General features: G+C 47.7%; 1 protein-coding gene across 1 annotated transcript in view; it reads right to left on the bottom strand.

Annotated features, from left to right (window-relative positions):
* The window catches only part of LOC104387183 (tyrosine-protein kinase SgK223), a 21,685-nt gene extending 6,755 nt beyond the window's left edge, over positions 1-14,930 (bottom strand). Inside the window, exons 1-3 of the mRNA XM_009995882.1 lie at positions 14,587-14,930; positions 11,382-13,177; positions 2,166-2,323 (exon numbers count right to left, since the gene is read on the bottom strand). Coding sequence (XP_009994184.1) covers positions 2,166-2,323; positions 11,382-13,177; positions 14,587-14,871 — 2,239 coding nt within the window. The 5' untranslated portion in view covers positions 14,872-14,930. The remainder of the gene's footprint in view (positions 1-2,165; positions 2,324-11,381; positions 13,178-14,586) is intronic.
* Between the last annotated feature and the right edge of the window lie 1,191 nt (positions 14,931-16,121).

Raw genomic sequence — 16,121 nt, 5'->3', positions numbered from 1 at the left:
AGGAATGCCCTAGAGCAGTTTCATGTCAGCCTGCAGCAGGCACTTGTCTCTGTGACAACCCTTGTGACTCACAAGCTCTCATGAACAACCTCCAAGTGCAGGGGCTTGTATCCCCGAGCTCCCAGCCTGTCCTGGCCTGTCACATGCAGGCTCAAAGCTGTACCAGCTGTGCCAGAACAGCAATCCCACTTAGCTGCTCACCACCTGAGACTGCATGAGGTGAGGGGCAGGTCCCCTAGTTCTCAGTGACCAGATTGGATGCAAGCACTATCTGTCCTTGTCCCTCCCCACCATGACTTTGATTTTCATTTGTTCCCTCCACTGCCAAGGCTGCCTGTATGCTCCTGCTGCCACACACCCTATCCCAAGCATCAGCACTGAGACCCCCCCACCCCAGGAGCCAGTGTCACTGATTTTGGCTTCTGCAGAAGATGAGCTCACCATACAAGACAGATTTGGCACCCCAATATGCTCATAAACAGCTCTGTAGGAAATGTTGTGCATCAACACACGTCTCTTTTGCCTCCTTGGTTCCTGGGTGCCAAGCTACCTGACTCCTGTTAGGCCCTTGCCCCAGGCATCTGCCTGCACTGTACACAGAGCTGCTGAGCAATTGACTCCTTTCCAGTGTCAGTGCTCTGCAGCTGCGCAGTTAACCATGGAACCCATTGCTCAACAGAGATGCAGACCCCAAGCTTTAATGAAAACCCAGACATCTGCATCACACCCTGCCAGGTCCACAGGAGAGATCCTCTTGGTCAAAACCCTGTCAAAAGCCACTGGCAGGAATTGTCAGCATGGCATTTCTTGCCACTTCTAGTCCAAGGGACTGACTTTGACAGATGATCCAGCCAAGAGACATTCTTCAGCATGCAGCCCAAAAGCTACTTTGCAGAGACATCTCTGCAAGGACACGCAGCTGAATCCCTGTTTCAAGAGGTAAGATTTACTTGACAGTCTTATGGAATGAATGTCAGTGCTGGAAGCTTTGGCAACCAGTCCATATGCGTAGCTCACAAATGCCAAACTGCTCTAACCTTTTTTTTATGTGCTGCTGGGCTCTGCCCCAAGCACAGGTTAACAAATGAAACCCTTTCACAACTTTCCTAACAGTGCTCTGCACCTTCAGCATAGATTCCTTCTGCATGTCAAGAGCTTAAAAGCTCCCCTCTCCACTTCATATTTTAACATCTGACAGTATAGCCAATTAATTTGAGCTCACCTCACTCAGTGATTGACTGCACAGCTTCTTGCTTGCATCAGCAAGAAAAACTGCATTTGGGTTATTCATTTAACAACCCAGCTTTCCCAAGATGAGTTGCTTCTGTTAGTGGAGGCAGAGAAATCCTCATCCCATATCATATTTGACAGCAAATTGCCTCTCTGCCCAGCAAACAAAGATCCAACGTATACGAGTTTTTCTTCCCTCTGTACAATTTCCTGGCATGGTCTCCCTCTCAGACTCCAAGTTAGCAGTGGAAAAATGAGTTTTCCAGAGCTCTGGCTCTTAATTTTATTGCTGCACATTGTTGCTCTTGGAAAGACAGAACTTCCACTACACGAAGGTTGCTTTTGCAAAGGAAACACTTTCTGAGCTGCTGAACACGTTAGTGCATGTCTAAGTTACGCACTGATGAAAAAAAGTGACTTCATAGTAAGTATTTTTTAATCTCGGTTAAACGAGTGCAGGCAGATTTATTTATTTTCCCCCTTCAAGAAATAACTGGAAACACAATGAGAGGGAGAGATCATCTCTAGCACAAGACTCCTTCTGGTACACCTCAAATCTATGGAGAACTTTTTACGGCAGGGCTAGTTGTGACCTTGTGCGACACATGAGGCACAAGCAGGATAAAGACAATTGCTTTCAGGTGGAGCTTTTATCCAGACAAGATGAGAGCTACAGGAGGAATTATTTTAGTACTTGCCAAATGGAAAAGGAAAAAATCCATGATGTTGGCCTGACTCTGCCATATTAATCTTAAGCACATCAAGAGGCAGAAGTGTAGGAGAAGTTGCATGATGAAGTGTTTCTGGGGGAAACTAGGTGATCGGATCCTCATGATTGCTGCTCTGAAGATGCTGCCCCAGCAGTGGCCCTCAGGATGGAGGTGACTCCTTCCTCAGGTCCCATGCTACCTCTCCCACACCCAGTGGTCACTTACTGCCATCACTGCCAGTCTGCGTGTCCGAGTCAAGGCTGTCAGTGGAGCCAGCTGTGAAGCTGACGTGGGCGCTCCTGAAAGGTGGGCTGAGGCTCTCGGCAGAGCTGTTGCTGACCCTCTCCAAGTCAGCATTATTTGGGTTCATTTTCAGAGCATGCCTAGAGGGAGTGAAAGAGAAGAGTCAGGAGACAGATTGCAGAAGATAACCGTGTGCACACTTGTGCATGGAGACTCAAGCGGAAGCAGCCTTGGCTTGGTCCCTGCACGTCCGTACAGACACTGTGCACTGTGCCACAGCACCTCATGCCTGTGCAGTTTTCTTCTTTCTCTGGCACCTGGGGATTGCACTCCACTGACACCGCGCAGGTTTTAGGCTTGCAGCCCCGTGCCAGCCCCCCCATCCCAACCCAGCTGTGAGTGAGCAGAGAGAGAACTACTGAACAATAGCATCTGGCCCCAGACTGTGCCTCCTTTGCCTAGCACATGCCCTGTGCCACATCCCACCTTGGCCGCCACCACATGGAAGTGGGGACCTACCAGTGTTTGCTTTCAGTTAAATTCTCAAGGAAAGGGAGTGGCATCACTCCTCCCATTTTACAGAAGGGCAGGTTGAGGCTGGGTGTCAGAACCCAATTCCTTCATGGTGGAGGCATAGGTGGAAGAAGAGCCCGTTCCTAGCAGCTGTTGTCTCCTCAGTGCATCACAGTAACAACAGACACCTTCCAAAAGAAGCACCACCTCTGCAGAAAACCTGTGTCTGCCAAACTCAGGACCTACCATCCAGCTTCTAATGCAAGACCTACAGTTTTCCATGCAGCTTCCTGCCAGGTCCCAGCTTAAGTGATTAGTTGCAGGCAAGCAGGACTTTTTGCTAAGATAAAGAATTTCCCCTGCGTTTTTTTCATTTTTTTTCTTCCTTGGAAAACAAGAGAAACTGTTGAAATCAGGCAGCACATCAGAGCACAGACACTCCTAGCTTGAGTACAGTTCGGACTCTACTGGCCAGAAAACAAAGGTTATCGGTCCACGTTTTTGAAGTCAAACTGCCAATCTGCTGATAAAATTCAACACATTGTTGATAACTAATATTAAAAGGCAGAGTTGTGTAAAAGAAAAAGGACTTCCACCAGCTATCTTGCTGGAAAGTATCCCAAGTTTCCTAATCAGACAGCTGAATGGCTGCTGAGAAAGACAAATAAAAGACCGGCACGACCATTTTCTGGTGGCACCCTGTTCACGCACACAGGATATCCCTCCTCTTCCAAAACCCCCTAGCACAGCAGATGCCACGAGCAATTTTTAGTTGAAGACTGAGAAATGCTTCATTCCGCATCCATACAAAGCACTTACTCTTGTGTCCACACCACCACATGGAGAGCAGAGTGTATGAGAAGCCCGGAAGAAACTTCTGCCAGACTTCCTCATTTGCCTGAGCAGCCTCTGTCTAAAAATACTCAGGGGCTGATGAAAATAAGGCTCTAAAACCATCCTATGTATAATTGAGCAGGGCCACTGGGTCTTGCACAAGTGACAAATTCACCACGGCAAGTCTCTTGGGGATGATTGACAAAACTTTGCAAAGCACCACACAAGCCACAGTTAAAAAAAAAACAACAAAACAAACAAAAAGAGAGAGAGTGAAAGAGACACGATGAATCAACTCTCTTACAATTAATGCTGTTGAAAGCAACCAACTGGAAATAAAATTTAAAAAAAAAAAAAAAAGAATGATGTAATTAGAAAGATGTATCTTTATCCTGTAACTTTCTCAGATGTTTAACTTTTAGTAATTTGTCAGGGGGGAACATATGGGTGCACACCCATATGGGTGCACTGTCTGACCTGGCAAGAATCAAGGAAACATTTGAATCCAAAAGAAAAGCAGCAGCTTTTTCAAGAAAGCCAGTCTCAATTTGCACAGATGAGAGGTTTTCTAACACATTCCTCCCCTCCCCCTCCCACCTCCCCAAGAAAAGCTGGTGCATTTCTGCTTCCTTCCCATCGCTTCACCACAGATCCGCAGAGCTGCCTTACCATTCCCGCACTCAGAGAGGGATGGGACTTTGCTCGGTGGGGTCCAAGGTCCACCTCAGGCAGCCACACCTATTCCTCCAAGCAACCTGGTTGCAACTCGGCATCTGCCAGAGCTGCGCGGCGCCGAGGTGAAGTCAGATGTACAGAGAGCCCCACTTCCTCCCTGTACCGCCGTGACTTATGTAGAATGCAGTTCCTGAGTAGGCACACCGAAATAGACATTGTTTGCCGCTTAAACGACATCCTGCTCTTGTTTCAGATGTTACAGCCAGGCCAGCAAATACCGCCTGGAAACGTGTCCACTTTACATCTCCCTCTCCACTCACATCTCCCTCTTGTCCTGTGAGCTGCTTGGAGCTCAGGCTACAGCCTGCACAGATTACAATACTACCCACTATAGCAAAGAATTACTGAAAATACTGGCTATAGCAAAAGTCTGCCTAATTTTCAGTAAAATTCCACCCAAGAGACGAGCAGCTCATGGCTGTGGCAGCCTGTGGGATCCTGATTTACAGCTAACCTAAACTTTCCCTGCTTTGCTAGTGTTGCTTCCACCACGTGCAACTGCAAGGACACAAATGCCTATTCTCCATCTCACCCTTTTCAGCAAAGCATATTGGAAGTAAAGCACATCAACCCATCTTAAGCCTGAAGAAATCATTGAGGCTGCTGCCATCACTGGCTTGCTAACATCTGTAGGTTCCACTTCCCTTCAGAAAGATGCAGCAAAGGTTAATTTGCCTCCATTTCAAAAATCTGTGCTCAACACCTGAAATGTAACTGGCAATTTCATGAGTAGCACCAGAGCCTCCTTCATGTGCCAGTGCATAAAGAACGGGTCACAGGAGTCAGCTCTTCCAATCTTATAACCTAGAAAGACAGGATTTGCAGCTCTGCAAATTATTCCGGTGGCTTTAAATACATTTCAATTACTCAACATCCTCCATGTAACACAACGTCATATCCAGGCAACCCTTCCCGTTCACTATTCCCCACTTTTCCCATCCTAAACAATTCCATCCAGCTGGCTTTCCACACAGTTCTCACAGTCCTGCCTAAAACAAGTCAAGGATGAAAACAGTGGTCTGTTAAAAAACAACAACAAATAAACAAAACAAACAAACAAACAAAAAACCCCCAACAAAATAGAATTTGGAGTTCTATAACATTGCAAAGGGACTGGGATGATTTGCAATGTCCCACATTGCATCTCCAACCAGGGCATGCTTCATCTTTCCCGTGATTCATATTTCAGCATTTGATTCATATTTGATTTCACATTTCATAGCAGATCAGGGTCCCTCCTAATGCTGCTGAAGGACTCCAGCATTCCTGGCCGCGTGCCTTGCACTCTCAGTGTGAGAGTGGAGACAAGCACCAAAGCGTGGCTCCCCCAGCCACCACAGACATGAAGCCTCGAGGTGTCTCCCCAGGGGTCCCTCAGACCCCAGTCACGCCTTCAGCTTGAATTTCCCACCTGAGATTTGACACACAGATCTGGTTACCTTCCAAAAGTGAAAGGGCAAGGAGGTTTTCAGAGGAGGAAAAGGCCACTCAGGCACAAAGAGCTGCAAGGCTGCCACTTGCTCCTTTCCAGCAGCCATCACATCTGAAGCCCGTTGGCAGTGGCAGAGGAAGCTGCAAGGCATCTCCTCTCAGCAGAGAGACCGGATCACAGGGAGCACCTGCCCTGCAGCCCCATCGTGGGGCTCTCCCAGCCTTGCTGTGCCTGCAGGAGTGGGTCACTGCTCCTCAGCATGGGTGAGAGGACTTTAACAGGTAACACAGATGCCGAGCTGTATCAATCATGCAACAGGGGAAGGAAGAAAAGAGGAGCAGAGAACACACAAAAACGAAACCACTCTCCAGCAGAAGGTCAGTGATAATCTCAACAGGACACCCTCTCCCAAAATAAAATACTGTAACTAATGCAAGGCAGAGGGAAAAGCCAGACTGCATTACAGCATCAAACACAACACATGGCTGGGCATAATTATTACACAAGAGGAAGCACCATTGTACCATATGCTTGTCTATCATGAAATGTGAATAATTACATTTTCCTCCTCCCACCACTGCTGTTTCTTCCAGCATCTTCTCCTGGATGTACAGGGCAGTTAAAAACCAGCATGCAGGAGCTTACAACATTAGAGGTTTGGATTTGTACTTATCCTTCTGCTACCAGGTGGCAAATGTGGGGAAACCAAAATTGAGGTGAGAGAAAGAGAAGATTTTGAAACACTGCTAGCTCTGTCCAGAGGACTACACCACTCCTCCCTGTATCAAAAAGGTTTTATGTAATGCAGGTTAAAGGGTTTGGAGTCTGGAAATAAAAGGGGAGACTTGGACAGGGTGCAGAATTAAGATCATAGATGGGTCAAAAATTAAATTGCTGCAATGTGGTGAAGAGGACAACGAATTTTGTTTCAATTTCTGATGCTGTGCTTTTTTAAGTGGCAAGATTGAAAACACACAAAATCAAACAAAATTCTTTTTAAAAGAAACAATCTCCCTTAAAAGGTTGGTTGATAAATCACAACCTTTTAAAAATGATCCACTGGGAGAAGCAGCACAAGAAATTCCCAGTTAGTTTCAGACAAAAAACACAAGGGGAATCCAGGAGGTGTATTCCCTCCCTGTCCTGGAGCATGACTCTCTCTCCTACTTGAGCCATACCCTCTCTTCTTTGCTTTATTACTTATTTAATTATTACATATTTAAATACACTCCATATAGAAAATATTGCTTATTTAACAATTATTATTTTAATAATTATAATAAATCTGGTTTGTTCTAGACCAAACAGCAAATCTCTGCTGTCATGCACAGACATAGAGAAGAGGGTAAAAATTTTGGACTCGTGACTTCTAATTGCATTTGTAATTGCAGCAGGAGCTCCATGTAGCCAGTCTGCTTTTGTCACCAGTGACATCTGAGCCCCGAAGAGAAGTGGGTGCCTTGGAAATGGTAAGAGAAGGGAAATACTCTGTCTCAGGTGCAGCACTGCTCCGTCACAGACTGATTCCTGGCAAGAAGCACACAGCCTGGTCCCACCAGCCAGCACTACCTCCCCTGCGAGAAACTAACCTGGCTCCTTTCCTAGGGACCCAGTTGCCAACTTTATGATTTTTTTGGTTACACTCTTGCTTTTTCTTCCCTCTGGCAACAAGCAGGGGCAGCAGCACCATAACACGCAAACTTGGCACACCTCAAGCTCATTTGTCCTTGCTGTTTTCAGTGATGGTGGGTGTTGGGATGTGCCATGCTACACATCTTTGTTACCTCAAGCAAGTGCATTTAGCAAATTTCAGAAGCTATCTATGGCACTGCCTTTTGAAAGTGCCATTAATTACAATGAAAACAGCTCAAGAGCCAACAGCTCAAGATGCAAAACAGCATCACTGTTTCCTTTCTCTAAGAGGCACAAGAAATAAATTAACCATCAAGGTTTTGCAGGCTAGAAGGAAATTAAGGATCATTTAGCCTGACCCTCTGCATAAGAGACATAAATTGCAGCAAAGATTCATTCACCGTGCCAAGAAACTAAAGGCCATGCTAGAGTGTTTCACACTGAAAAACATTTAGATTGTCACTGCACATACAAGTCCTGGGGATCCTACTGCCCCTGGTGAGCCCTTTCTGAGCAGACTACCTTCCCAGCTTTTGGAAGAAGACCAGCCAACATCTTCCCTTTCCATTCTCTTTCCTCTTGTAATTAAACTCATTTTCCATTTCATTTCAGACCAATAAAACCTTAAATATCTATGACCTTTCAAACAAGCAGGGGAAAAGGATTGTATGAAGAAACAATCACAAAAGGTCCAAAGCAGCTTCATACAGGACAAAATAGGCACAAATTAATTATTTTCCTTTTTTGTGCCAACTTTTAGAACTCCCTAAAGTCACTCCTTCCACCATCCTAAGAGATAGCTTACCAAAAAACCAGAGTTTCCTCAGTGCCTGGCAGGAATTTACCCTGTAAAAACTTTTTCCCCCTTTTATTTGTTAGGGCCAAGATGAACAAAACAAAATATACAGACTTGCCTTTTCTTTCTTTGCTTTGAAACTAGTTTGAACACACATGCAGGTTTTCTTTAAAATAAGCAATTAAGTTTAATTAAGAAAGTAAAACAAGCAGTCTTCATTTTCCAGCATGAAATCAAACACTTTGCTGCAGCCTCGTGATCTAGAAAGGAAAAGGATGGTTACACACTTTTCCTGCAGCTGAAATGAACCCTGATTTACTAAGCCCCAAGCCTGTGCCACAGCCAGGTCTATGCTGGCTTCATCTCCATCCATCCATCCATCCATCCATCCATCCATCTAAGAAGCCTTTGCAGCTGTGCCACCAGAGAACATCTTGGGCTGAAGCATTCTGTCTCTGTGAGAGACTGTATAAAGCTAACAGAAGTATTGGTGGTTCTGTTACAGACAAGCACACAACCACAGGCTTCCTGGGCCTAGGAGAGTACAGGCATGTCTCAGAGTCATCTCTGCATCCAAGATCTCATCCCTTCTTCAGGCATTTGGCTGCAACCCAGGAGGACCAGAGGAGATGCTCCTTCAGCACCATGTCAGAGTCGTGTCATCACCCAAAGCTGCTGCCCAGGGTGATTTTAACCAGTTGTGCAGGTAGCCATCCCTCCCACCGCCAGGTAACAACAGCCTGGCTCCTGCATCAACATGCTCAGAGAAGCCAGGCTTTCAGACAAAAACAAGGGCACCCTCAAAGCAAACAAACAAAGCAACCAGCTTGGTTTGCAGGCCTTGTGAAACCTGCCATCTGATCAAATTGCTCCTCAGGCCGGCTGGCAGGGGTTTGGCAGCCAGAGGGAGGACTATCCTCTTTGTGTAAAGTGCCCTAAGGCTCAGCTGAAGGACTCAAGGTGTTTAGGAGACAAATACATGGCCTGCAGCCACAGTGGATTAGAGCATTGCCAGCACCTACTTCAGCTGCTAGCAGGGCTTATGGTGCTGCCAGAGATCCCACAGAGTCACAGAATTGTCAGAGTTGAAAGGGACCTCTAGAGATCATCTAGTCCAAGTCCTCTGCTAAAACAGAACCACCTAGAGCACATTACTCAGGACTGCATCCAGGCAGCCACCTGGTCATGGATGCCACAGTTTCCCTGACCTCAGTTTCCTTGCCCACTTTCACACAGACTTTCTAGCACACAGATGCTTTCAGAATGACTCAGAAGCAACTGTTAAAGAGCTGGCACAGCCCAGTCACACGAGGAGCAGGAAACAGCCCCTCCAAGGACCAGAAAATGCTCCACGCCCCTCAGGATGGATCATAACTGCACATGGAAGGCAATGGCAGGGCATGCTTCTGGCTTGGAGCACAGCTGGTCCAAGTCACCCAGCCAAAGAGACATTCTGACACATCAAAGAGCCCCGTTCCTCTGCTCTCAGCCCTCATGAAGGCAGAAAGGAGACTCCAAGCACTGTCAAGGAAGCATCCTTGGCCCCAGTATGGACAAAGAGCTCTGATGACTGCTCTTTCAAGAGCTGAAGGGGGTCCTGCAAGTGGAAGATGCTGCTGGGATATACATTGCTGCGCCTCAGTGCCACTGCCCTTCTGGCCTGCCCAGTAGCCTCTTCTCTTCAGGCATGGAATCAGGTCCTTAGAGGGCTTTCAGCAGACAACTTGGCATTTCCTAAATGATCACCGCTCAACAACATCATATAATCACAGCTCTGCTGGGCCTCAACAACACCTCAGATGGCAGATACAACCTCAAGCCACTGGCTGATAGGAGACACCAAGTGGCAGCAGCCATGAAAGAGATTTCACAGGGTCAAAGCTGAAACACATCTCTGATGAGGCAATAAAGCTCATCTGTGTGATCACTTCCTTGTGGGACTTTTGTTTGACTCAAGCCAGCATGCAGCATCACAGCAGGACACCCAGCATTAAGGAGAATTAAAGCCCCTTGTTCATCCCTTCCCTTTCCTTGAGAAACCTGATTTGTTCACCACTTGGTCAATTTAAAACACTAGATCTCTGGACTAGCCAACCCTAAAAACATTAAAAATTCAGTGTGAGAACAAAACAGAGCATGGGGCCACTCAACCACAGTCTCAACCTGAGGGTCACTGATACCTATGCATAAGCTTGACCACAGACCCCAAGAACAAGTTCTCCTCCAAACACATATCTCATCTTCTATCAACTTTAAAATCAAGGAGTTGGAGTCAAATCTGTTGTGCAATGCACAGTTACAAGTAACAAAACTGACGCATGCAATAAAGCAAATACAGGACATCCATGGAATGTGAAAGTATCCCTCCCCACTATGATTAGACAACCCAATCCATTAGTTGCATGACAAGGGAATACATTTTTCTTCCTCCATTTTATCTTTTATTCCTGTCTTCTCATTTTTAATTTTTTTTTTTTTTTTTTATAAACACAGCTGCAGATACTGAATGCACACAAAGTATTGGATGCCTGGTTTTGTTTTGGTTTGTTTTACTTGCTTAGCAGAGCTACTTTCTTCCCAGATGGACAGCTCTCCTTCATTCACATTTTGTAGGGCATGCTGTTACCCTGCCTACAAACATGACTTCCAGGAGAGCTGTGAGGGGAAGGCTGCCCGAAGCCAGGCAGCCCCCACACATCAGTGCATGTTAAGCAAGCTCCAGTTACCTGCTTGCAGGCAAGGAGTCCTCCCTGGGAAACTGCATCTTCAAGATTTAACCTCAAAAGCATAAAGACACTGGAGCCAAACTGAAAAAAAAAGGATTTTAGAGGCCCTTGCTATTAGCAACAAGAGAAGTTGCTCAGTTGCCTCTACAAGAGCAGATCACAGCCCCAGACTTTCTATCCTATTCAACATCAAGGGGCTGGGCCAAATGAGAATGAATGTAACCAGGGAAACACCAGCCATCCCAGCCATGGGCCTTGAATATTGGGACCCAGGGCCATCCCTTGCAGCCCTGAAGGGCTTTTGCAAGTACTTTTGCATGGAATTCAAACCAGGACTTGCAAAGAGCTGACAGCTTTTCAGAGCAAAAAAGTAGGTAGTTTTTCACCCATACTCCTGAAAGCCCACATTTGAACAGAAAAGGAAGAAAAAAAAAAGGACAGAAAGCACCTCCTAGTCAACCTATCCCTGCAGCAAACCTGATTACAAATGGTTAACAGACCCACACACACTCAGAGGGCTGTACCTGGACTGCTTTTTCGGCGGCGGTGGTGGTGGTGCAGATTCCACGCCATTGCTCTTGTCTTTAGGGAAATCAAAAGAGAAAGATGATGATTTGCTGATCCTAGTCTGGCTCTCCAGCATCAGACCATCATCCACAAGGTTGGCAACAGCTCTTCCATTCTCAGCTCCCACTGCCCACTGCTCCTGCTCCTCCTCCTGCTCCTCCTCCTCCTCTATCCGGCACTGCTTGGTCCATTTTGGGGTGTAGTATTTCTGCCTCTTGTCATAGGATGAGCCTGCCAGGCCTCTGCTGGACTCCTCTGCAGAGACTCCATTGATGTGAGTGCATGGAGGAAGAGACACCCCAAAGGCACCTGTATCTGTACAACTCCATGGCAGCAGCTGAACACCAGCTCCATCGTGGCTGCTGTCATCACCAAACCTTGCCACATGGGAGCTTACTGGGGGCACACGGTTCCCCTCACTGCCCAGCTGGCTGTTTTTGGACAATTTAGGGGGAATGGCTGGACTCTCAGTACCTGAGGTCTTGGCAGGAGCTGCCAGGTGAAATCTTGGGTTGCTTTCACTTCCAGATGCTTGAAAAATCTCTCCAGATTCAATGGGAAGTGATGAAGCCCCAAAATCAAGGTGAGAAGCGGGGCTGATGCACGGCCACTGAACTCCCACTGCTGAGTCAGGGCTGCTGAGGAATATTGTCTTGTGATCATCTTCAGCGTGTGCTGTCATGATAGTTATCTTTGCTGCCACCTGGCTAGTAGGGTCCTGGTACTCCTTCTCACCACCCAAACCCCAGCTGCCATCCCTCCACATTCCATCAGCTTGCTCTTTGCCAGGGCCACAGACCAGCTTCTCCGCTTTTGCCACCCCACCAGCTGCCTTCAGCTGCGCCTTCTTCCTCTTAGTGCTCTCAGCGTAGATGGGGTCACCGCGGGCTGGCAGGGCGAGATGAAGGGGCTGTGGCTCCACCAGTGCCTGCTGAGGAGTGCTCAGATCCTCAGGCTGGGGGCCTTCGGTGTCAGAAGGATCTCCAGGGAGAGATGAGTCCTCATCCTCCCGGCATAAAGCGAAGGCAGCTGCCTTGCTGCTCCCCATGCTCTCGGGGAGGGCAGCAGGCTCAGGCTGCAGAGACAGCTTTTTCTTCTCTGAGCACAGGGCATAGGGGAGAGGATCACCCTGGTCTTTCGTGATACAATAGGCCACGTTCACAGCCCTGCGCTCATCTTCACTGAACTTGACAGCCCTGCTGCTTGGCCTGGGAATCTCCGTAGCATCCCGCTGCCTCCATCGGCAGGGAGCCGAGCTGTCCTTCTCACACTGGGCACCTTTCCCCTCCCCACAGCGCAGCTCCCTGGAGGCGGGGCACTCTCTGCGGCAGTCTGCAATCGAGCAATACTCACCCCCTTCGCTTTCAAAGCCTTCCGAGGGGAGCACTGCTCCTTCTCTGGCTTGGGAAGAAGGGCTTCTTCTGTTGGAGTTTGAGGAGCTTCTGTCCACCGAGATGGACAGATTAGGGCAGGCAGCACGATGGGGCAGGGCAAACTTGTCTTTGGCTCTGTCCTGCTGCTTGCCCACCTCACCCACAAGCACCAGGCTGTGGATGGAGACGTTTCTCTCCACTCGACTCTCCAGGCTACGCAGGCCCACCATGGAGTAGCTGGGAGGGCAGCAAGACAAACAGTCACTCGGTGGGTTGTGAAGGAAGGGCTTTCTCACACCACTGTTGCCAAAATTCTCGAGACAGATCCGCTGTGCATCTCCCGATTTCAGAAGGAGGTGTTTTCCAGAAACCATGCCCCAGCTGACCTGCACGGGCCAAAGAGACAAGTGCTCTGTCAGGATGTGCACAGGTGAAATGAAAGAAAAATAGTTTTTTAAAAAAAGGAAAAGAAAAAACCAACAACACAAAACCAAACCAATCAAATGAACAAAAAACCAAACAAACAAAAAAACAGAAAAAAACCCACAGCTTCACAGAAAAGTCCTCTAGCATTTGCACTCTGTTTTGCTCCGTGCTTATCCCTCCAATAAGTACTGCAAATCTTTTCTACTTAAACTACAATTGTCCCATTTCCTGGATCATTTGCAATCTTTGCATTACCAGCAATAGCAATGCACTGAAATGAGGCATTCTCCTTTCTCTTTCTGTGGGTTCGCTGCCAGAAACGTGTCCAACCTGTCATCCTGTCTGCGAATCACCGTGCAATTAGCAATTCAGAGTGGGAAGGAATAGTTGCACCTCTCTCTGCTTATTTTCATTTAATTTCACACTGCTGACTATCATTTCATTTCACAGACACAGACTATCACAGGTTATCCTGGGATAGCATCTTGGCTACGTTCAGCAGTAGGAACTGGGAAGCAGGTGGGGAAATGCATCCAAAATCTCTTCATGTGAGGGATATATATCCTGCTTGCCAAGGAAGAGGAGGAGTGGGAGAAGCAAAGGGTTAACATATGCCTGTGAGGCAACCCCCATCCCAGGGTGGCAGAACCCACTCTGGTACCGCAAAACTCAGCCTGGGCACACCGATCAAACCCCACTGATGAGGGCAGCCTGCACTCCGGTGCCCTTTATCCCTAGAAAAGTAGCAAAGGAGAGCAATGGCTAAGAAGAGAGCCAGTGAGCCCTGGGGCAAAGGTGAGAGAGATAAGCAGGGTCACAGCAGCCCAGGCTTCACTTGACATTGCTGGGGCAGCGCTGATATCAATTTCCTGGGGACAGGAGTTAATCACCCCTCTTGATCACAACTCACACCACCGGGGCGTGCCAGTTTGCAGGCAGCCAGCACTGCTGCACCCAGAGGGCACTAGTGCTCTGGCAAAGGTTGGGAGCCCAGGCAGCTGGGCTAGGAAGGTAGGGCACTTTCTTCTTTACCCACAAAGACCATGGATCCAGTTAGCACGGACTGCAACCAGACAGGACGTCTTCCCTGCATATCTTCCAGGAAAATAACTACAACCAGCATCTTCATTTAAAATTCTGAAGTTCCTAAACTAACAATATGTTTTTAAGCGCCTTTGCACATGGCTTGTGAGCAACAGCTCATTCAGCTTCAGCCCAAGATACTTTGAGAGTCAATATATGGCTTAAAAACCTAAGTCAAGACCAGAAGGGAAAACAAAGTGAAGGAAATGGTTTTAACAGATATTCCTAGCACAACCATGGAGACATAAGTAACGGGAATTCATGCTTTGACTGGATTAATCATTACCTGTGACAGATCTGCATTCATATTCACATCTGCCCACGCGTCAGAAACATCTGAGTTTATCATAGTTGGCTTCACAGCAATTGTTGGCTTTGAGAAGGGGGAGGTATTTACACCTTCGTCTTCCAAGGCAGGGCTCTCAGGCTTGGTCCTAACTCCATTCGGGAGCACACCACAAGCTCCCACGTCTTGGGGTGTCTGCAGCTGATGGGAAATCTTTGGGTTGAAGCAGTTCTTGCAGGAGCCGGGCTTCCAAATGTGTTCCACAAAGTCACTGCACGCAGACATCTTCAAATCCTTGTGGCTCAGCCCGAGAGCCCTCTGCGCCTGCTGCACCGTCCCCCGCTGCTCATCTTGCGTTTGCTTCCCGGAGCCGCTCCGGGACCACCTAGTTATCTGGAAAAGCACAACACTGTCTGATTAGCTTGGTTATGCCCCAAAATGCGCAGGTTTTTAATAGGACAGGTGATAATTACACTGACTCTGCCTTAATCACAAAGGCTTATTGTTTACAATAAGGGCTTATTTCACAGCTCAGCTAAAGCCCACACAATCACTTTTAAAGCCTCAACTTCTAAGCATAGCTCTGTAATAGAGAAGACATCAAGAAGGCAGCATTCCTATGTGATTTAATTCTCGGTTTAACAAGCATATATAACTGGCCTCGTGCAAGGTTTAGATCAAGGGGAAAGGAATCAGGTCTTAAAAATAGCTGTTCACAGCCTCACAAGCAGAGCCAGGCAGGAAAAATTCCTTCTCCAAAGTGGCATCCCCTCTCTCAGGAAGATAAAAAAGCCTGGAGATACAAGGACAAGAATCAGCAACTGTGCAATCAGAGGGACTGGCAACAGCTTTCCTTCACCCAGAAGCACCACTGTGATTACTGCCATGGTTCACAAAGACTTCTCTCCCACCCAGTGCAACAGCAATCAGCAAGGCTGGGGCTGGCACTGATTTGAGCAAGTGCCTGGCAGAAAGCTCTTATCTGGTTTGCCAGGAGCCACAAATAACAGTGTCAGCTCACTGAAACGATTCATTGTCTGCAAGGAGAAACGTTTTTCTCTTGGACTACTTACAGACAAGGATTCCTTCCCATCTTCCTTCCCCAGGAGGAAATGCCCCAGGAACAAGACATTCCTGCATTCCTGTGCCCCCCCTCCCCACACAGCCCCACAGGCTGATTGTACTCAGCCAGTAGCTACCTGGAGCTAGCAACTTTGGAGATACTTCAGACGAGGACTCCCACAAAGCTCAGCGGATTAGGGATGAGAAGATCAGAAAGCACGACTAGATCAGGAAGATTGCAGCCGGCTGCTATGGGAGTCAGGGCACACGAGTCCTCCACATTGCTCCACAGGGTCCTGCCCCCTCTAACCAACTTTAGGTCACCATCTCCCAGCCAGCTGACCACAGCACTATCTGAGGCTTCTTCCCCAAGCGTCTCTGAGTGAACAGGCACTTTTACACCCCAATCCTAACAGCAGAAGAGCAAGATTTACCAGCCTGATCCTGCAGTGCTTCCTCCACACAGCACAGTG

This window comes from Chaetura pelagica, unplaced genomic scaffold (genome assembly GCF_000747805.2).
Source record: "Chaetura pelagica isolate M959 unplaced genomic scaffold, ChaPel_1.0 scaffold142, whole genome shotgun sequence".
Lineage (NCBI taxonomy): Eukaryota > Metazoa > Chordata > Aves > Apodiformes > Apodidae > Chaetura > Chaetura pelagica.
This window is presented reverse-complemented; position numbering and strand designations above follow the sequence as displayed.